General features: G+C 33.6%; 5 protein-coding genes across 5 annotated transcripts; 3 read left to right on the plus strand and 2 right to left on the minus strand.

Annotated features, from left to right (window-relative positions):
* Positions 1-69: 69 nt before the first annotated feature.
* On the plus strand, positions 70-3,094 carry Tsp_00098 (enhancer of polycomb protein). The gene is made up of 12 exons (XM_003375869.1): positions 70-265; positions 490-500; positions 1,066-1,267; positions 1,323-1,411; positions 1,527-1,613; positions 1,678-1,856; positions 1,923-2,076; positions 2,137-2,316; positions 2,373-2,453; positions 2,516-2,724; positions 2,781-2,861; positions 2,923-3,094. Exons 1-12 carry the CDS (start codon positions 70-72, stop codon positions 3,092-3,094), a joined length of 1,641 nt encoding a protein of 546 aa, XP_003375917.1.
* Positions 3,095-3,437: 343 nt separating this feature from the next.
* On the plus strand, positions 3,438-5,017 carry Tsp_00097 (hypothetical protein). The gene is made up of 4 exons (XM_003375870.1): positions 3,438-3,687; positions 3,766-3,840; positions 4,227-4,817; positions 4,902-5,017. Exons 1-4 carry the CDS (start codon positions 3,438-3,440, stop codon positions 5,015-5,017), a joined length of 1,032 nt encoding a protein of 343 aa, XP_003375918.1.
* A 1,530-nt stretch (positions 5,018-6,547) lies between these two features.
* Tsp_00096 (putative PAN domain protein) lies at positions 6,548-11,402 on the minus strand. Its single transcript, XM_003375871.1, has 7 exons — positions 11,340-11,402; positions 10,757-11,006; positions 9,194-9,568; positions 8,034-8,161; positions 7,809-7,901; positions 6,995-7,385; positions 6,548-6,654 (listed from the first exon to the last, which is right to left on the minus strand). Exons 1-7 carry the CDS (start codon positions 11,400-11,402, stop codon positions 6,548-6,550), a joined length of 1,407 nt encoding a protein of 468 aa, XP_003375919.1.
* A 1,724-nt stretch (positions 11,403-13,126) lies between these two features.
* Tsp_00095 (peptidase, S9C family) lies at positions 13,127-17,115 on the plus strand. The gene is given in 17 exon segments (XM_003375872.1): positions 13,127-13,247; positions 13,566-13,628; positions 14,110-14,393; positions 14,493-14,588; positions 14,648-14,734; positions 14,798-14,872; positions 14,981-15,095; positions 15,164-15,333; positions 15,346-15,510; positions 15,581-15,718; positions 15,775-15,971; positions 16,030-16,184; positions 16,255-16,445; positions 16,514-16,595; positions 16,672-16,787; positions 16,876-16,907; positions 17,055-17,115. The coding sequence occupies 17 exon segments, from the start codon at positions 13,127-13,129 to the stop codon at positions 17,113-17,115; spliced, it is 2,148 nt and encodes a 715-aa protein (XP_003375920.1).
* Positions 17,116-17,699: 584 nt separating this feature from the next.
* Positions 17,700-22,508, minus strand: Tsp_00094 (hypothetical protein). The gene is made up of 19 exons (XM_003375873.1): positions 22,497-22,508; positions 22,363-22,428; positions 21,324-21,336; positions 21,074-21,176; positions 20,965-20,999; positions 20,149-20,841; positions 19,723-20,072; positions 19,479-19,656; positions 19,303-19,424; positions 19,155-19,233; positions 19,026-19,096; positions 18,907-18,970; positions 18,735-18,880; positions 18,607-18,646; positions 18,380-18,516; positions 18,229-18,310; positions 18,029-18,165; positions 17,866-17,950; positions 17,700-17,803 (listed from the first exon to the last, which is right to left on the minus strand). Exons 1-19 carry the CDS (start codon positions 22,506-22,508, stop codon positions 17,700-17,702), a joined length of 2,517 nt encoding a protein of 838 aa, XP_003375921.1.
* Between the last annotated feature and the right edge of the window lie 261 nt (positions 22,509-22,769).

The raw sequence follows: 22,769 nt of genomic DNA on the forward strand, positions 1-22,769 counted from the left end.
GTGCCGTACCATATTTTTATTTTTTTCCTCAGACGTATTTTTGCAATTACCGCGTGGGAGTACAAGAACATGAACAACAAGCTGACCTTCCGCGCCCGGCCCGTTGATGCCATGAAACCTATGCCTTTGTATGAAGAAAATGAATTGCCGAAACTTCCATCTTATGGCGCGAACGTTAGACCCGTTGCGACAATGCCATCGAGCATGGAAAAAGAGGAAGAGATGGTGAGTACACTCGGATTCAAAATGGCGGGCCGCGTGTCCTGTTTTCACGTTATGTGCGTTAGATGGCGCTGCTGTTTGTTTTTCACCCCCGCGTTTATCTTTCTTTTCATGTCAATCATTGAATGCGTTGATTGATTGACTGGCTAACGTTGTTGCCGTTCAACTCGCTGCGTTTCTTTGGCGCTAATTTTGATTCTTTCTCAATAACAGCGTCACTTCAACAAAGAAAAATAACTCTTTAAAATATTTATAAACTATTTTAAGATATGTTTGATGTAAAATAGATTATTTTTTTAATTAGAAGTTTCAATTTTAAAGAACTGGTTTTGATTTACAACAGTACATTTCATATAGTATAATTTTCCATGGTTTAACTTTGATTCTAAATGAAAATTGAATTAGCTCATATTTAAGATGTTTTGTTAACGGAATTTCTTAGTTAAGCTTAATTTTTATGTTATTTGAAGCGGTTTTTTGTAATTTTTTGAATGAATGAATTGTAAATGTAAGTTAGTTGTTCAAATTAAATTATATTGAATTCAGAAATGAAATTTATTTTTTTAATTTTGGATCTGATATATTAAATTAATGGAACGTTTAATGGTAATATAAAATGTTGTTGTTGTTGTTGTTGTTCTATTTTCGTATATCAGAATGATTGAATGATATCTATTATTTTTGCTTTGAATGTAATTTTACGATTTTACTAATTTGAATTTTTATTTGTATATATGATATGTATTTCGATTTTTTATAATATGATTTACTTTATTGTTATGCACGTGTAATCCAATTGCGTGCACATTTTTTTGAGTATATTTATTTTTATTTTTGTTTTAGGAAGTGCATTATCAGCAAGCTCTCACTGCACGAGAAGATATTAGGGATAAGAATGTCATTTCAGAAGTCTCCATTCCAGTTCCTCGAATATCTTACGACTTGGCAATTGATGAACTGTACGATACGTATTTTTCATTTTCTGAGGCATACGCAGGTTCAGATAAGAGTGCAAGTAGGATTGAAACATATGCAGATATTACGAGTAAAATGAACGTAACTACCTATGAGTCACCCTACATTGAGATTTATTTATTTAGTGGTAAAATACGATGCCGATGCTGAAGATAATCAGTGGCTGTTGAACACTGGAATTCAGTATGGTATCAATGTCGATATTTTGGAAAAGGTTTTTGACATATTGGAGAATTCATCAAATGTATGAACAGAAAATTATAGAATCTAAATTTCAGAATTTATCTATTATTATTATTATTATTATTTATTATGTGGGTTTTTCTTAGGTGACGAGTTTTAGTGAAGCCCAGGAGCAAGTGAAAATAGATGAGAATATGCTTCATCCGTTGTATAAGTACTGGTTGTACAAGCAGGTTAGTTGCTGTGATATGATGTTATTCATTATTACTCATGTCAAATTTTAATGTTTCTTTGTAGTGTAATTCGTCGTCGGTACCTCGTATTCGTACAGATCAGCGGCAAAACAACAACACAGCTGATGCGTATATAGCATTTCGCCGTCGGACAGATAAAATGACCACTCGGAAGCATCGCAAAAATGATGATTTAGCAATGTGCAATGTATTGCGCATGATTGAATCGTTGAAAAATGCTGGGTAGAAGATGTTAAGATTTAGAATAGAGGGAAGTTGTGATTTGGTAGTTTTTAGCTTAATAATCAGTGTTTGTGCTGAAGCGAATCGCAACCAGTTGGAGTTGGCTTGTGCGAGAATGGTTTTGTTCGAGCGAAGATTCACGATGAAAGATTGGTTCAGTCGCTACTACAAAACATGCCAACTGTTGGCCAGACCTCCTCCGGCTCCTGTTTCTCAGAGAGTATTAGCTATTTGTATTTTTACAAAAAAATTTCTTAAGTGGAAAAGCTTTTGAATACAGAGGGTGTCTGTGCCAGTGGATCGTTCTTCGACCAGACGATCTAACACTGGGCCATCAGTAGCTAAGCCGCCTGTTAGACCAAATAAAATTGACTCAAGGAAGACACTTTTACGTCGAGCCATGAATTTACCAAAGAATGTTGATGCTCAAAACGAAGTTAAGACGCCTGTTAAGAAGACGGTACAATGGATGATAACTAATGTCATCTATTTTTTCTTGAAATCGATTTCTTACAGCAGACCCGCACGAAGGCGGTAGCAGAGAATCCGGATGGACGTTACGCTTTTAGGCCAAAGCCTGGGTGCACATATCACGCGGTGGGTTTTTTTTTCCAGTTTCTAACAGCGTCGTTTGTTATTCGATATTGTTATCATTTTAGCCGATATTGGATGAAATTTATCGAAATGAATCGCCATATTATTCTGAAAATTTTACGTCTATTACTAATAGTGAGCAAGTGCCTGACAGTGATGACTCTTCGTCTGAGCACGAGTTTTTCCATGCATTTTTGCACTCTAAAAATGCTCGTCACCCATCGGGATTAAGTTATGCGGGAATGGTTCGGAGACGGGTAGCGCGTTCCGGAAGGTATAATATTGTAATTTATTTTATTTTTATCTTCTTGATTTGTATAATATTTCCAGAATGTACATGGACATGATCCCTAACAATAATTTCAAGCTGCCGTTTTCTTACATTCAGGATCCAGAAGAGGGATGCTCTAGGTTTGTGTTCCATGTTGAACGATTTGATAATGCATTTGCATAAGCTTGATTTCTGTTTCAGTATTGAGCGTTATTGTCCAGAATCGTGCTCACCAGTAAACGGGGAAGATGGTGCAGCTAAAGCAATAGGTGAGCATCGACAGTGCAAACAGTTTTTTTTTACTGATTTGAATTCAAAGGGTGGCAGTGACGCTGTTCCTTTTATTACAGCGACACTTGGTGAGCAAAATTGATGAGGGAGGGGGACTGCTGCTAGTTTTGTATGGTGAGCGGAATTAAACATCATTGCAATTTGACCGTTCAACTCTGCTTGTTGAAATGCATTTTAAAGGTAAATTCGAAAATGCTCCTACGAATCGTATACACGAGAACAAGCAAAATTTAGTATGAAAAGCAGCCCCATTAATTAATTAAACTAATTCGTGCTAATGATTTTCTTCCACAGCCTTTGCATTTGAGGGGCGGTTGAGATTTTAGTGCCGAAGGTAATTTGCTATTGCCATAAATGCAGAGATTTTTGATCTGAAATGCATTTGAAGCATTGAAATTGTTTTAACCTCAAATTAAGAATAGAAAATGAATAAAAATCAGGAAATGTATAAAAATAGAAATTTTGATGAAAACGTTCATTTTTCTAAAAGGGAACGAAAACCTCTCAAAACAAAAAGGTTTTTTCCTCGTGGCGAATCGCAATCCTTAGCAGGGAAGAACACTGCCTATGCCACAGATATTTATGACTTGGGTTACGGGGTCTCCTTTGAGTTGAAACGCAATTCATCAACATGCAGACTGTATGCCGCCAATAATCCGAACCTGTGGAAAGCAGGTTAATTAGTGAAGATCGCGATTTTGGTTTTCGCTACGCGTTAAGTGGCCTTTCATCGTCGCCTATTTCGTTTTACAGTCAATCATTGGAGCAAGTTTTCGACTCCAGTTTCATCTGAACCTCAGAAACCGCCTTTCACTTTTCTGACCAGTGGTAATACGCTTTTGAATTGTTGCTTTTGAAACCCCTCGCAGAGCAAACATTGCCTCTGCCACAGATGCTAAATATTTTTTCATGTGCCATGTTATGGGATCACGACAGCCCAAGCAATATGTGAAGCCCCTGAATTGAATACCCCTTGCTAATTGGAATGAAACTTTACTACCATAGTCTGTATCAAAAGTTGAATGAATTTTAAAATTCAATGAAAGAACATTTTTTGCTCTCTCTATATCCAACTTTTTAGTAATTTAGCTTTAAAGTTCCGCTCATCAGGTGGCGCTAATTAATATTGACGGCGTAGGCAGTATAATAATCGGATTCGAAGAGGGAGATTTGCTTGTTCTTCTTGATTAATGGAATAGCATGTGTAATTGTAGCTTTGGCAAGGGCGAAGAAGGATTCTTGCTTGTCAACCGCAACGGCCGGTGTTTTAACTTCAAACCAAGTCGACGAACCGTCGGTTGCTTCGGCAAAGTCGCCACAACCACAGTTGGGACAAATTAAAATCGAAGCAGTCCAGACAACTGTACAACAGGATTCAGATCCAGATAATGCGACATCCTCAGGGAAAGAGGCGCCGTCGTCATCCGTGAAACATTTAGAATTGATTTCGTCGAAGAGAAAGAAGCGGCGAGTGGACAGCGATTTTTCTGCAGAAAAGAAAATTGACGTCGACAAAGCAAAAATTTTGATGTCGATGCTTTCGACGAACGGCTTTGCTCATCCGATGGAACTTTGCGCTGGTAATGGACCTTCAGGACGTACTAATAATAAGGCGGGGCAAGCATCCAAATCCACAGGTACTAGATCAAAACGGGGTCAGAGCAGCAATGGAACTGAATCTGGAATACGATCTGCGCTGAGATCACAGCGATCAAGCAGTAATCGAGGTGCAAACAATTTCCCTACCTCAGCAGGCATCAACGGTGACAATTCACTTCGATCTTTTTCTGATACGGATATCAGTGGTGAGTTTGGTTTTTTTTAAATTAAAGTTGAAAGAATTATTATTTCGCCCAGATAGTTATAAAAACTAAATTTTTTTCTAATAGGAAAGTCCACTATTGGATCTGTAACGCCTTTATGCACACTTTATTACCCGTGTCCAAAGCCTGCCGATGGTACTGATGGTGTCAACCCTTCTCCGGGTTTCCGCGAAGCCGGTTAGTTTTAATCTTTTGATTTATTTATTTATCAAGATCATCAGTATTGTTCTTCTTACGTGAATGATATATGATGATATATATATATATATACATATATATATATGATATCCTCAGTAACATGGTATTGTCTTCTTTTGGAAAGACTATATATTTATTGTTAGCATTATTTTTTTTCACAACCCCTTTCCTACATATATACACACACGCACACGGTTGCATTGTTATTTTTAATCAATAAATTTTCCTTATACTATTCAGTTAAGCTATTTTTGTTTTTATTGGTCATTTTCAGAAATGATGTCATGTCATTTTGTAGTTTCTCTGTTTGCAGGAGCGCAACGCTCATAAGTTCCCAAATCAACCAGTCGACAACTGTGGCAACTCTAGAGAAGGATATAGGCAAACAACGATGAACACTGTTGCTAACCTGCGTATATGCAAGAGAGCCGCGAGCAGCTAATAGCCCCATTGAAGTTTTACGTGTCAAGAGCATTTTTTTATTTTTTTTACACATAGCTTTGTATTTTATATTTGAGCTGACACGCATTGTGCGCATGCGTGAGTTTGTGTTTTGTGAGCTGCTAGGTTTGATAATTTTCTATTTTTCACTGTCGCAATACGTATGTTATTGCATTATTATTTATTTATTATTATATACATTTTACAATTTCAGTTGCATTTATTTATAGCTGCCGCACATGTGTGTGCAGAAAGAAGAGGACATGCATTAAGCCCGTTGCAATTTGTTATTAAGATTAATAACAATTATCAGTCGTAATATCATATCAGAATATTCATATGTCGTAATAAAAGCAGCCGTGTAGGAAATAACACATCCGCTCTGTACAAGTGCATCGTCACTGATGTTTGATGGGGGATGTTGCATTTGCTAATGCTTGGCAGTGGAAAAGAGTAGAAAGCAATTTGAAGAAAAAAAAACGAGTGCCACAAGTGGGGATGAGGGCAGGGGCAGTGGTGAAAGAAAGAAAGAATGGTATATTTTTAGCAGGCGGTGAGTTGTATATCCTGCCGCCAATTTGTGGCCAGGTTGAGTGTCACGTTGACAACTGGGACTGAATGTGACAAACCAGCTAGCTAACAAGGATTGTTGCACCATTTCATTCGACCATCCGGCATCTGTTGCACCCCGATCGTGCATGAACCGAACATTGGACAGCAACGTGGCGCCATGCAGTTTTTCATGTCCAAATCTATGGAAGAAATAAATCACCAACAGCGTTCGCTGGCCAAAATGAAACATCCACTAACAAAAAGTTGCATTAATAACATTTTATCTTACATACTGCTGTATCTTATCAGCAAGCAGTTCAACTAGTTACCACCTAGGGGAAAAAATATGAAAAAAAAACTTTCTCAACTTTTCAAGTGAGAATATCTTCTGTCTGTAATAGTAATAATAATAATAATAATAATAATAATAATAATAATGAAGCAGCAGATTGGGTTTCAAGAGCTCAAAAAGAAAGCAGAACTTCACTTTTTGTGAACAATTTATGATTTTTGTCTATTCCTCAATTATTAAGTTTTACAAACACAAACGTTGCAGCGTGATGGTGAAATCTTTTAAAGATTGCAGTAATTTTCCTTTGAGAATTATTATTGAAAATTACATTTTGAACTGAATTTTTTGTTTTTTTTCTTGTTATTGCAAATTTGACATCTTGAATATAAATTTCTATATTAAGATTATTCTTAAAAAATACACAAAAAGTATTGTTAACCAAAAGTTAATTCTTAAAAGAATGCGCGGTCCTTTTATAATCATCGCGGGGCAAATTGTAAAATAAACTCAACGACAAAATTTACAATTATTAAGAAATTGAAGTTTGCTATCATTTTTCTTCTAACACAACTGACTATCAACAGCCGCTTAGTTGGATAGAAAAAAATTATGAAATGCTTTCAAAAACACATTTTGTATTCAATAATAATAATAATAATAAATGATAAATCATTACCTTTAGAAGATCTTTTCAGTGATTTCAATTCTGCTGTGCATTGCTGAGTTTCCAACGGACAATTGCGTATATCCGCTTCATCGCAGACTTTGTATCTTCTACGCATTCCGTTCGGTTCACAGGGTGACCAAAGGGTCCAATCGTTGGCAATTTCTTTTGCAATGATTACCGCCTTCTGCAAGGTGGGTTTCATTTCAACCGTATCTTCGCCACGTTGCACACCCGCCGTATAAGTCTGTACATCCTTACTATCAACCGATGGAATCAAGCCGTCCTCTTTGACATGGCAGTAAAGTTGAAAATATTCTGCATTGTATGCAGTTTCATCGATGAGCAAACTTGGAGCTGTATCTTTTGTCTGTGAATTGAGCACACAGTTTAGTGAATCCTCCTATAAATATAAGCAAATATGAACTTTCAAGCTGGTGAACTTACAGTCATTATTATTATTATCATTATTCTACTTAATTTATATGTCTGTCAAATGAACTTCATTTTTGCTACATTTCAATAAGACCAAAAACATTGCATTATTTAAAATACTGCTGTAAACTTTTTGAATGAATTTGTAATTTTACTTCATTAAAGAACACTCCAGACTGGCATTGAAAACCATACTGAGAATCAGAATTGAGACAACGAATTATGCAGTCTTTTATTGAATCGGCGTCGGTGACCGTTCTTGCATAGCCAATAAGTACTTTCTTAGGCATCCTAACAAATACATCGGAACATGTTTTCACGAGGTTCTCTAAATATTGCACATAAAAATTATTAAAAATAATGGAAATAGAAATAACATTATTTATCTAACCTGGAAAGCAAACTTTTTCAAAATGCTGCACAGAGGCATGATCTTCCAAACGGCCTTTCGATTCAGACGGACCATAGAATATGCATCGATTTGCTGATGAAATGAAGTCAAAAGATTGGCATATAACTTCACGACCATCTTTAGCCTAAATGCATAAATTAATTAATAATATTAAATAAATAGAATTAAATGTATGATCAAATAAAAAAAATGATATACACTCACTCTGTTTGCGGTACAGATTTGAATGCACTGCTGATCAGTCATTGGACTAAATTGAAAACCACTGCTGGAAATGAGCTGTTTACCAATTATCTTATAATATTTGACAACTTCCCCAGGCTTACATCCGCCTAAAGAAATTTTACAACTGAAAATGTGCTTTGTTGTAAAAAAATATTTAAATTTACAACAGTATTTTATGATTATGCATACATATACACTATTTCTTTGCATTATTTTTTATTGTGAAGAAAACAAATGTTACAATTGTTGCTGTTGTTAGCATTTAAAAGTTTGTTTCAAAGCAAACATAACATGAAAAATCTAACAAAACACAAAATGCAAGAGAAAAAAAATTAAACAAATGTTCACTTCAATTGTTAAAATTCGACATTTGCAAGCAATGCTAGATGATATCTTATTTACAAATGGCAAAAAAAGACGGAATAATATTTGTTTTTTTAAAAAACTTTTTTAAATATAAACCAGAAGATATATTTTATTTATTTATTTTGATTTTTTTGCTTTTCTTCTCTCCAACATACCCATAATTATCACAGTTGACATGCTGGCTGGTATCATTTGTATTTGGAAATATCAAATGGGGACAGACATTAAGAACAATGCTAACAATTGTTTCATTTTCAATGTCGCTGCATGCAGGCAATTGTGGTTGTTATTTATGTGCTATTTTTCAGCAATAATTGAGAAAAAGTTCAAGAAAAAATAATGTTGCGTTTATAGGTTGTCCTGCTAGCCTGGGACCGACCCCTGAGAATATGTCAGAAATGGAATTTTCCAAAATTTTTCGACTCTTCAAAAATTGAAACTTGCAATTTTTGTATGAAAATTACCATTTAGCATGGGAACTGTTTGTTGTTGCTGTTGGTGTGAATTTGGTAAAATGAAAAAAATTGCCCATGTGAAATAAATTTGTTGAATGAATGAATGAATGAATAATATTATCAGTAATGCAAATAGTAAATGTTGAAACACTTTTGAAAACGAAAATCACTTTTTGTAGAAAAAGAAACAAAATATAACCAAAATAAACACTTGAAACATATCTGAGAACGTTGCTTTGAATAGAATATGTTTGTTGCTTTGCAAATTTGATTTAATCACATTTGATATGTTGTGGAAAATCATTTATCATCACTTACCCCATGTGTCCATTTCCAACGGGCTGATTGAAGGCGGTCTTGTCTGTGGGAATGTTGGCATCAGAGTTGAATATGGCACCTGGACGCTGGGAATTCCTTGGTGAATTTCAACATTTCGACAACTGCTCGAAGTTAGTTCATAATAATCACGATTTGGCGTTGGCAACAGCACTGCCGGATGTTGGTCACCCAAATGTCCGAACATATCGCACAATTGATGTTCTCTGTCATAGACGAACGACTGGCAAGTGAATCTTGGGGATGAATATTGAAGACAACAATTTTTGCACTGATCCGACGTGATCATCGCTCGTCGTTCGAACGGCATTGCGTTTTTAATTGCACAATTTGAAGCTTTGCCGAAACAAGCATCTTCTAGAAATAATAATTAAATGCCACTCGATTTCACTTGATATCATAGTGCTTTGTTTATTCAATTATTCCAATATTCAAAGTATTGAATTTTTTCAACTTGCAACTTAATTATCTTATTAAAAGATACGCACTAATTAAAAATAATCATCATTATTGATGAATTGCATTATAAATGAAAATTTATGAAGTAATTTTGCTTTAATAAAAATATATTGGCTTAAATTTCTCCGTGTCTTCGAGATGCTGCGCCTGCTTTGTTCAAACAATATTTCCAGTCAACATTCATTCATTCAATGAAAAATTGGCACAGTGATTCATGAAATGTTTATCTCTGAACGCTAGCAGTCTTTCTTTGTAAATTAATAAAAGAAAGTTTTTTTTAATTTAAATAATTTGAACGGGTAATAATACAATAAAATGAAGTCTTTTTTACGTTTTGAAATTATTCTTTAAAATTGATCAATACAACAAATAATGGTAACTTATATGTTGAAAAAGAAGTTTTTCTACTACTTTAGAAAGCATTGCTGAGTTAGTTCAATGTGTTGTTCTACATAAATATATTTTTTATGCATTAATAAAATTACAGCTAAATTAACAAAAATTATAATCAAACAAAACTGTGAATAAAAATGCAAATTGTTATATAAAATGAGCATAAAAATTATTTATTATTTGAATGGCAAACGTTTGGCAATCACTACTGTATTTGGTATACTATTATAGCAAAGGTTTTCCTTTTCAAGTGAAAAACTTTGAAAAAACTTTATTGATAGAAAAAATTAGAACATTAAAAAACATTACAATAAACATGCAATTGATAATGAAAAAAATTGTTATTTTACATTACAAAAATGAAATTGATTATAATTCCTTTTTTTGGAATTGCTTTACATTGGATCTGAAAAAAATTTGAAGAAAATCTCTTAGTCATCCAGTTTTAAATGAATTATTTTGTTCATTTAATTGTGTAATCAGTATACTTAATTAAAAATATTTTCAAATGGAAAATTAATAATGCTAAACTTGTTGCTGAATGAGTGAGATACATCATACGAAACAACAATAAAAGCCTGTATGATGTCACACAGCTGGGCATCGACCTCAACAATACAGGCTTAAGCTAAAAACACAGTCGCTTTGATTGCACGGCCTGGCGTAGAATGTCACCTATGAATGAAAGCCTACCTCGCATGATTGGGCAGGTCATTGGCGATGGCGGTGGTTGTCCAACTGTTGGGCCGAATCCATGACGATTGTACATTCCAGATCCGAAGGGAACTTCTACATATCTGCTGTATCCAATTTGTGAATACGAAGGTGAATTGACATTCCAAATTGGTGTTCTGTATGAGCTGTGAAAATTCGCGGCAGGGGTTGATTGAAGATGGTTAGAATAAGATCGTTGTTGTTGTTGTTGAGAATTTACATTTAAATGCTGACCAACGACAATAATTATGAACAAAAAAGAAATAAATAACATTTCAATTAAAAAAATGATGAAGCTTATTCAGAATAAAGTTGATGGCAAAAATGGCGTAAGATCACAGAGATTGACAGTTTTGAGGGCAGTGAAGCTGAAATTGCTGCTGTGATCGTCAGCAAGCGTAAGCAGCAGCAGCAGCAGCTTTTCAAAGTTGGCAGTGTAATAGTAGATGGGAGTTTTTGGAATGCGACCCAAATGCGTTGAATGGAAATGATTCCCAATGGCAATGCTGGGCTTCACCTGATTTTCGCCAACTGCTGATTAGAAAAGCGCCGCCTCTTTTACATGACCGAAGCTTGTTCCCAGCCAGTCAGCTGCTTTGAAAACTGGCGCCATTCCGGGCCGCATTTTTTCCATCACCTCGCCAACTGTTCATTAACTGTAGACCCGCCCTTTCAGCGGTTGCAACTCACAATACTGCTCTGGTTTGTAAAGGGAACAACAATTTGACCCTCTTCCTCTAATTGGCCATCACGTTCACTGAATTGCACTTATCTGGTTGGCTCAGGTCGGCCAATCAACTTGCCAAGTCACTCAATTTCGAAGACAGGATTTTCAATTATTCAAATTCGTCCCCCCCTCCCCGCCTCAAAACAGGAAATAATTCACTGCTTATTTTTCAAATATTAATTAATAATCATTTGGTAATCATAATAAATTAAAATATTCTTCTACTTTTGCTCTAAAATGTGGTCATATAAAAAGTAAATTTTCTGATTGCAAATACTACTCTTTAAAATTAAAAGAAAATCAATAAAAAATTATTCTATTCTCTAAAGCTTGTACAAGCGAATAAAAAAACATGAATCAAAATTTAAAGAAATTATTCACCTTTCACTAATTGAATTGTAACACTTTAAACTGTCATTTATTGAATGTGCTCAATAGTTATATTTCACTATTATTTTCTTTTTTTTAATTTTACAAACAAAACATCTACTCTTTTCAAAATCTCATTCAATCAATCGTATAATTGAAGTACTGTTCTGTAAATTAGCAAAAACTAGTCACGTTACGAAACTTTTTTAAAATTCATTTTCACTTTTGTATTATTCATTTAAAATCTGATAAAATAAAATACTCATGAAAATAATAATCTTGACTTTAATGAATTCAATGTTTTTACATGAAATTAAAGCAAATCAAGTTCAATTATTATTACGATAAAGATTTTGTAATTTTTTTCATGAAAACTATACAAAAAAACATAGATACTTTCTTAAATTTCAGCGTTATTTTGACATTATGTTTTTAATTTATGGAAAAATTTTCTGAATAAAGTATGAATTTAAATTGCATGATAAGTGAATAATAAAAAAAGTGATGATTTATATTTTTTTAATGATAATATTTATTTTAATGCATGAAATTGGGTATTCATGAAATTTCGTTCATTCATTTTAATTTCGATATATTAATTTTGTGTGTATGTAAAAATTTTTTGTTTTAAACAACTATAGATAAATGACTGAAGCATCTTGTGATGAAGCAAAATAAAAAAATCAATCAAAATAACAGCTGAACTATATTGTACCTGAAAACATTTTACATATCGTACTGATTGAATGAATCTGGTTAGTTTTCTTTGCCAGCGTGTTGCCAGCAGTTTGAATTGTTTGAATAACGTAACGCCGAGCTGCACTATTTTATCATCATTTTCCACTGTGGCGTTGACTGGATTGCGTAAGAAAGCAATTCTTTGTCCAATTTCAATTTCCCTTCATTTTCATCTGCAAAATTTTTCAACAAATTTATTTTTCAAAAAGCAAGTAAAATTATTCTTTGAACTTAAATATGTTATGATGTATCAATTGAAAGGCAAAATTTGTCTATTCATTTAAATGAAGTCCACTTAAAGTAGGCATTTTATTTTGGATAATTTAAATTTCATGGGCATTGAGAAAATTAATTCATTGCTATTTAAACGATTTCTTTTTTTCTGATGATTAAATCTTTATCAAAGTAATACGCGATAGGTGATAATTATTTGTCCTTGATTTATTTTCTTTTAATAACCGGCTTCTTCTTTAAGACGGGCATTTTGCTGTCAACAGTTGTTACATCTCAGAGTGATGTCTACAAAAAGAAAGATTCCTTATGGTCTTTGGAAGTCACCAATTACAAGTTCTTTCATTACATCAGTAACTTGCTCTTTAGTAGAACTTCGTATTGATTCTAGCGAATCTGGAAAAGGTGAATTTGTTGTATTTTATGTCGAAGACTGTTCAATTTAATTATTGTTAGAAATTTTTGAGCGACATTTATTTATTCAGTTTTAATATGTACATCGTTTTGTGGAAGTATTAATTTTGTAATGACATTCGTTGCTGTGTTATCGTAGGATTGATATAAGATGAAAATGGAAGCAGTTCATTTTATTTATAATACTTTTCATTAACAGTAATTAAAACTATTTGTTGACACATTGTGGACGAAAATATGATTGATTGAATTACTTATACATTTAATGTAGAAGCAGCGTTGATTTAGTATGTATTTAAATATGTTTAGAAGACATTTATACCGAAAAAATAGAATGTGATTTTTGTTATTGTGTTATATTGAAATTTGCAAGTTTTTTTTGTAAAGGTTGCCATTTGAAAATTGTATTTCGATGATTTCTTTGTTAACCTTCAAATGAATATATTTCAATGCAGAAGGAATTCTATCTAGTTGATGTCATGCTAATTCATGTTTACTCAACAAATGTTGCTTTGTTTACAGATTTAAATAGCTTTTCTTGAAAACGGGAAATTATCGAATACGCAAATAACTGTCACTTTTGTTATTTACTAATTTAAAGTGCTTTTTTTTATTTATTCAGCCAAATTAATGATACAGAAGAATTTTTTGAATATTTGCTTGATGGAAAATACCGAATTAAAAATTTCAATTTCACTTTAAAGTAATAATAATGTGTGTGATTAAACTTTTTTATCATATTCTGGTCAAAGAAAATTAACCAGGAAACTTTTATTATACACTTTTGATTGTTCTAATAATTAGTATTAATTTTTGTTTGTTTGCTTGCTTGGCAGTGTTTGTATTTGTTCAGGAATTGTTTACTGGAACGAGAGAAGAGCAAATGAACGTGGACGTTGTGTAGTTTGTTCACGAATTTTTGGCGGCAAAATTGTCGAATGGACCCCACGGGATTACAGTGTACGAACGACAGCGCATGATTATGGTGGTGGATCATTTTTTGTCTATGCTGGCTGTCTGTATTTTTCCAACTATGCCGATCAACGTTTGTACAAGCAGAGTGCTCCTAATCAGGCTCCTATTCCTTTGACACCGTCTGGAAAATCGTACCGATATGCTGATGGATGCTTTGCTCATGTAATATTAATTGAGAACAAAAACATCATTTCTCTCTCCCCCCCCCTTTTTTTTCTGTTATATATTTATTACATTGTTGTCTGTTTAATTTTTTTTCAGAATAGCATATATTGCGTTCGTGAAGATACGGCAGAAAATCCAGCGAAAGATGCAATTGTTCGCATTGATTTGACTAGCCAAGCTCAAACAATTATAGTAAGATTATTATATATCTTCATTTGCAGTGTTGATTTGATTGAGGAAGACTGATTTAGGCCGAAGGTGCAGACTTTTATTGCAGTCCGAAAGTTTCGCCGGATGGAAAAGCAATTGTCTGGATGCAGTGGAATTTTCCAAATATGGTAAATTGAAATTAAACCTAAAAATTCATATTGTCTTAAATTTAAAATGATTTTGTTATACAGCCGTGGGATGTGACTGAATTGTGGATGGCAGATCTGAATGCCGAAGGTAACATTCAAACTGGCACTGATCGCAAGGTATTATTTAAAAAGGCATCATACATAAATAAAATTTATTCAGCATGCACTGAATGAGAATGAACTGAAAAATTATCAATGTTGTTGTAATACATTTTGTCTTTTTAGATAGTATTTAGCGAAACAGTGAATTACATGCAGCCTCGTTTTTGTGAAAATGGTGAACTTTACTTCATCTCTGATGAATCAGAATGGTGGAACTTGTACAAGTACAGTGATATTGGTTTGTTCGATTTGATTTTTGAAAATTTCATTTCATCTCATCATTCATCTACGATAAATTATGCTCAGGTACACACAAGAATTTGGTTCTTATGGAAAAAGAAATTGGCGGACCACATTGGCAATTTGCCGACGATGCTTATTCGTTTGACTGTACTGGTTCCGGCGATATAGCTCTCATAATAGATCAAGTTCAACCGAAACATTATCAACTTGTTGATCAACTAGCATGTTTATTTGTTTATTTTCAGGAATTGCATATTGTGAACAGAAAATCCGAACTCTGCTACAAGCAAGACACAGGCTATCATGTGCATTCTCATGTAGCTTACGGTCGTGACAGATGCATTTATTGTATTGCTACAAGTGCGACGAAATTTCAAGCAATCATTCGATGGAATGTACTTCGTGGCGAGGTACATTTTTATAATTTTCTTATTTCAAAGTGTAATTTCTGTTTGTCGATCAATTTGAATCATTTATTAGACGGAAGTTATTTATCGAGTTCATGAAGAACTGGACCAAGAGATTGTAAGTTTGCCGCATCCAATTACTTTTCCCGTACTGGCAGAAGATGCTAAAGATGAAGATGCTGTAGCGCACGGATATTTCTACAATCCACAAGTTTGATTTATTCAAATTTATGTATTTATTTATTTCATCATTTGTTTGATTTGTAGAATCCCAAATTTGAGGGTATTTGCAATTGTTTGCCGCCGTTGCTCGTCTTGGCACACGGCGGACCAACTGCCAGAGCGAGCACTGGTTTGGATTTGCGTATCCAATATTACACGTCGCGTGGTTTTGCAGTTTTGAACGTTGACTACCGCGGTTCCACTGGCTACGGTACAAAATATCGAAATTCGCTAAAATCCAAGTAATCTAGTTGATACAGTAAGCAGGGAAATTTTATTTATCAATTTTTACCCTTTCAGACTTGGAGTTTATGATGTTGACGATTGTTGCGCAGGGGCTGTTCATTTAGTTAACGAAGGTAAAGTGGATTCGCAACGGCTTTGCGTCAGTGGAAGATCGGCAGGTGGTTTTATTGTTTTGGCTGCGCTGACATTTCAGGATGTTTTCAATGCAGGTAATTAATTTCTCGGTGATGATTTTCATATCAATATCATCGGAATGTGCAAAAATATATTAAAATTTAGGATGTTGCCATTATGGTATCAGTGATTTAGTGGCATTGCAAGAATCAAGTTGCAAATTCGAATTGAAATATTTCGATCAACTTATTGCCCCATATCCAGAGGGCAAGGAAATCTACCAGAGACGGTCACCGATCAACTACATCGATGATATTGACAAGCCAGTTGCATTTTTTCACGGGGATGAAGATCCTGTAAGAAAATGGATAATTTTTGTAAATAAATAAATAAAATTTTGTTTCAATTCATTTATTTCGTGCAGATTGTTCCTGTCAATCAAATCAAAGAGATGTACAAGTTGTTGGGGGCAAAAGGTGTTGACACTTCGTTGACAGTGTTCAAAGGTGTGTGCGCGATTGATTGTATATTATGAAAATTTGCATTAAAATTAAAAAGGAAATTTTTTTTTATTGTTTTCAGGTGAGGGACATGGTTATCGTATCAACGAGAATATTCGGAGAGCAATTGATGAGGAATTTAATTTTTTCTGCCAGGCACTTCGAATTCGAGAAGAAAAGCTTTCTTTGCAAGAGACAGTGAGTGAGCTGATGATGTTTAATAATAAAGAAATAGATTGAAATAAGACAAAATATTTTAAAATTCATTATTGTAATATTTCATCAGGGCTGTATTCCATGTAGTTGTTATGTTAATAAGTAATCGATTTATTATTTTCAGTTTTGCTTTTTGTAATATTAATTGAGAACAAAAACATCATTTCTTTGTACCAACTAATAATAACAATAATAAGAATGAAATAAGCAATCTCACTTGATTATAATAGTAAATGTAATTTTTTTTAGATTGAAATGGACACATCGCCCGTATAGCTTGGTAATTATAGTATTTGTTTGGAAGAAGTGATTGCGATTATGCATTTTACTATTGCCGTTCACTGGAGTGGATTTCTTCTTCTTTATGATCTTTAGAAAGGAAAGCAGACTTTAAATTACTCTGAAAATTTGTTGAAAAATTCTCTCCACATTCTGCTGATGCTTCCATATATTTCTTGTATTTTTTTATTCAATGATTTTCAATGAAAGAAGAAAGATTTGATTTTTGGAAACAAAAATTCAGACATATTAATAATGACTGAAAGAAAATTCTAAGATGACACTCATGCAAGTGTTCAGCATGTTGTACGTGTTAAGAAAAGAGAAAAAAGAAAAGAAACATAATTTGCACTGCACTTCATTTCACACGTTATATATATAGAATGTAAAATATTTTTCAATAAATAAATAAATAAATAAAAATTGATTATACACGTATGTATTGATGAGAAAACAACTCGTATTATAATGAGAATGTCATGTGATGCAGAGAAAATGCATGCAGCATGATTTGCAACAACAATAATGAAATTGAAACAGAAATTACAAAGAAGTGACTTCAACAACTGAATTGAACAAGAAGAATAAGAAAAAGAAGCAAATGGTGATTGATGATCAACGACGAATCACACGACAAGTGATCTTCTTTCCCGTCTTCGCATCGGTCAAATTGAACATCTTTAAACAAGAAGCAGCTTTCGGGTCGTTCTTTTTTTCAGCTTAAAAAAATATTATAATTTCTACAAGTAGAAAAATATCGATCAAGGAAGATCAAAATTACCACCACCACTATCACCAACAGCAGCAGCAGCGGCAGCAGTGTTTGCTGCAGCTGTGTCGCCGGAATTTTTACCAGACGTCTGAATCTGATAACAAACAATATTAATATTATAAGATCCATTTATATATATATATATATATCTGCAGTGTGCTTAGTCACTTACTTGTTGCTTGTTCAAAATGAGAGATTTACTTCTTTTTCTAGATTTCACACTGCTAGACTGAAATGCATCATTGCAAGGCACGTCAGACGTGGTGCTCGAACGTCGGCCAAGTATGCTACTGCTAACGTTGATATGATCTTCAATGATTCAAACACAGAAAATAAATAAATAAATTCAAGTTGCACAGAATTCATTCATACTTTCTTCTTTCTGGCTACCATTCTCTGGACCAACCAATGGCAACTGAGATTCATCACGAGACTGAATTGTTGTCGATGATGGCTGCAAACGATGATTTTTCTTTTAAATTCGTTAATATCAAACAATCAATTACGACTGTTTTCTATTTACCACAGTTGAAAGCATGGATGACAAGCTTGTAGAATTCAATGAACCCTGATCACCATTATTCAATGGGTTGTTGTTTGCCAATGGAATTTCCAAATTTTGCACATCTGATTGTAAAATTGCCATTGGTTGTTCAGAAACTGTGAAAATAAAACAAACAAATACAAGCAAATTATTATCTCCTATTATAAAGTAATACTGCTATTTATGGTAATAGTGTTGAAATTTACCGAAAGAAGGTTGAGGAATGCTGACCATCAAATCACATTCCTAAACAAAAATAAACATCCACATCAATAAGCACGTAGTAGAGTGGTTCATAACTGTGAGAAAAAGGGAGAAGAAATTAATTAATCACCTTGGAAAAAGTTTCGCAATCATTCTGCGTCATTGGTAAAAGAAATTCTGCAATCAAATCTTCATGCGACAACTCGTCCACTTTCGGGGCTGAACAGCAGGAGACCAACGTTAATGACCACATGACAGACAGATACATTGTACAAACTGGATAAACAAATAAACAAACATACTATTTAACACGTCGTTGTAGGCATTCGACAGGTACATATCATCATCCAACATTGACCCGGAATTCTAAATATTAACTCTGCAAATTCATTCTTCAAAAAAAAATAAATTAAATTAATACCGTCAGAGGTTTGAAAACGGTATTATTTTCCATTCCACCATTGTTCGGCTCGTTCGAAGGTGCCAGTTGTGCTAAACAAAATATTCTGAAAGTAAGCTAACAGAAAAGAAAAAAATGAATATTTTCTACTTCCAAAAGGTTGCACATTGGAAACAGCAGACACCTCTTGAACAGTCGACAAATTATTGCTGTTCGGAAATTCTATTTCCTTTATAAAAAATAGAATTATTTCTTTTGAAAAATTAACTGCCTTTCCTGACAAAATAAAAAATCTCACCTGATAAGTTGGATATGTCAATGAGAAATCATAATTGTCCGAGAGAGAATAATGGTCTGCTGAATTCGTATCAATCGCTAGTGAATATTGTGGGATTGTCAAATTTTTGAAGAACATATCATCTGTGAAAATAAATTCTACTTTATCCACTAGGAGGTTTTAAAGATTATAATTACCGATCTGGCTGTTTAAAGTTTCTGGTTCAGGAAGAGTCAGTTCTTTCGGGCAAAAGAGCATGTTGTTATCGTTGCTGTTGTTGTTGCTATTGTTTTCTTCAGCACCATCGATATTGTTGTTCGACATAATCCATTGTCCAAATTCCATAGCTTTATTCAATGTGGAATTTTTGTCATTCTTTGAAGAATAAAATAAATTAAAAAAAAACAAAATTAAGAGTAAGAATAATTATTGGATCAATACTTCATCAATGCAAGATGAAAACGAAGATGTTGAAGAAGCGCTGTGCACTCGTTGTACACGATCACCGCCGGTGAATGTAATCAAATCGGCCGACTCTGTACGCCAGTTGATGCCGCCGTAATAATCAAATTCCATATTCATGAATGAATCGTTGTCGTCAGTTAGAAAATTGGCCGAAATATCATCGAATCCAGGCAAATCCCACGTACACGGGTAAGTGATCATCGAATCTCCCGCAGGGTGCGGCTGAGGCTGGGGCTGGGGCTGATGCTGCTGCTGCTGCGGTGGTGGTGGTGGTAATGGGTCGAGACAACCGCCATCCAACAATACATTTCCTTGATTCTCGACATCTGAAAAAAACATTTCAAAATTTAATTAATAAATTAATTTTGAAATATAAATGATGAAAAGTCTAAGATTTTTCACTGTTGTATGTCATTATCGCATCCGTGTAAGCCGGCGTTGTGCAGATGGCAAACGATTCGGATACATCTTCGCCAGAGGTAGGTAGTGAGGGTGTTGCCGTCGTGTCGGTGGACCCTACTACTACTGATGGGTTGGCATCGTTCCCAACGACAGGAGGCGGCGTACTTTCGACTGAATTCAACTGCTGCTTCCTTTTCCGATGGCCAATTGTATTCACGCGAAGGCCATTTTTCGGAGACTGAGATTTGACAATCGGAACATAGGGGACACTTTTGCCGTTCGAATTTTGCCTATTAGCTTTGTATTGGGTTTGGGTGAGCATGTGCAAAAGGTGCAACAAATCGACCGTGCCCTGCTTCTGGGATGCGGCGGTCAGCAGTTGCAGAAATGTAGTTATGCACCAATTGGGCATGAACTTTCTCGCGTCGACCATCTCCTTCTCCAATTTCGACACTCGCTTCGTTATTTCGCTCAACTGTTCATTCATGCGCATCACTACCCGAATCACATCCGCATACGTTACTGTTTCTTCATTTCTGGTCAACGGCGGCGGCGATTTTTCTTGGTAACACTTTCGTCGAATGTTCACATCCAAACTTGGCTCACCACGCAAAAAATACTTGTGCGAAAAGCAAGGCACATTCGCATGCAACGGTGGCACTATATTTACCGCGTTCACCTTGTGGAATCCATCTGAAACCTCACCACTATATTATTCGAAACATTCCCACACCCGACTTACAATTGTTCAGCTGTCTTATAAAACTGGCAAAATTTTTGTGACGAAAAAATTTTGGCAAAATCACATCCACTAACCATTCTTGATCTTTAATACAAAATACCGTTCCGGTCTAAAAAATTCAAACATTGATTCATTCACAATATCCCATAGAAATGATGCTTTGCTGAAAAACTTTTCACTTACATCATCCCAGCACACAGCGTTGTTGTATTCTTCACTGTCGAGAATAAAACGCAAAGTTGATAAGAAACTCGAAACTTTGAATTTCGACGACATGACGAAATAACTAACATAAAATCTAAATTCACTTACAATAAATAGACAAAAACATCTCGATTTCACAAATTTATACATTGAATCTATACATATCAGTAATGATACTAATAAAATGCTATGGAAAAATTTCTTCAGTATTACATCGTGCAAAAAATACTAGAAAATACATTCTGCATTAAAATTTTTAATTTAATCCAAATGTTTCTCAACTTTTTAAGTCTAAATCAAATTAAATCTGAATAATCGTACTTTACAAAATCGCATATCTTCATCCAATAGTAAATTATTAATAAAAATCACTTTATACAGTTCTCATAAATATCATTATTAACTAAGTTTGATTAAAATATAAAAAAGAAAAGAATAATCCAAAAGTAAAATTAAAACTACATGTACTAACACTAAGATACAGTACTGTACTTGATTAGTAAACTTTCGTTATTTTAGTTTTGTCAAAGAAATATATAAAATAAATGTGCACTGAAATTCAAATTATTAACAATATACAACATTACCGTGATAAAAATATCTTTTTATAAAGTAAATATAAAACAGCATTCATTTATTTACATACCGATTATTTATTTATCGAATATTTTCATTCAAAACATGAAAAAATTATCATCTTAATTAAGAACAAGCAACTAAATAAAAATAAATCCAAAACAAAACATAAATTTGAGTAAGATAAATGCTGTACATTAAATGCAAACTATGAATCCAGATGAATGCTGCTATATAAAGCAAAGTTTTTCAATTTTATGTCAGGTTAGCAAAAATAGAAGTGTCTTACATTGATAAATTAAAAATTGCACAATGCCTATGCAAAAGACAAATGCTTCAATAAGACCAGCGATAAAATAAAGATAAATCTACAAAATGATGATTACTGTAAAAATACATACTTAGGTATAATCAAGTAATAATTGCATTAATTGCTTAGATAATTATAAAATGTAATTAGCATTGATTCAAATGCTAAAACTTAGCTTAATAAAAAGTAAAAAAGTAATTATTTTATATAAAATTGTAATAATTAACTGCATTTTGTTGAAAAAAGTTAAACTGAATTTACAAAAGTGACAATTTGTTGTTTCTGATGTAGTGCAACATTAACAGTAAAATTAAAAATTCATTGTAAAACTTTTATTAACAAAATTATAACATAATATTTAGTGTAAAAAATATGGGATTACATTTTGTAATGTGTAAACTCTTAAAGTTTGACAAAAATTTGTTTGGCATGGCGCATAATGTAACAGCTATATTTATTTCAAAAATTGAAAAAATAGACATAAACTGTCATTGGCAGATTTTAAATCTTCATAACGGTGCCGTGCATTTTCTTTTGTGTTGAATTTAAAAATCTGCCAATCAGTTAATGCCTACTTTTCACAATTATTACGCTGAATGTAGGTTATATTCTTGGAAGTCCTGCTAATTACGATATATGTATATAGTATTTACAGTGCTAGAACATTATTAGTAAATACAAATAAGAAATGTGCAGTATCAAAACAAAATAAACTAAAGAAATGAATGTATGCGATTAGTAGAAATGGTTGAAATTGTTGGAAATAATTCAAAAAATTTTTGTTTTTAA

This window comes from Trichinella spiralis (genome assembly GCF_000181795.1).
Source record: "Trichinella spiralis strain ISS 195 chromosome Unknown Scfld4, whole genome shotgun sequence".
NCBI classification, from domain to species: domain Eukaryota; kingdom Metazoa; phylum Nematoda; class Enoplea; order Trichinellida; family Trichinellidae; genus Trichinella; species Trichinella spiralis.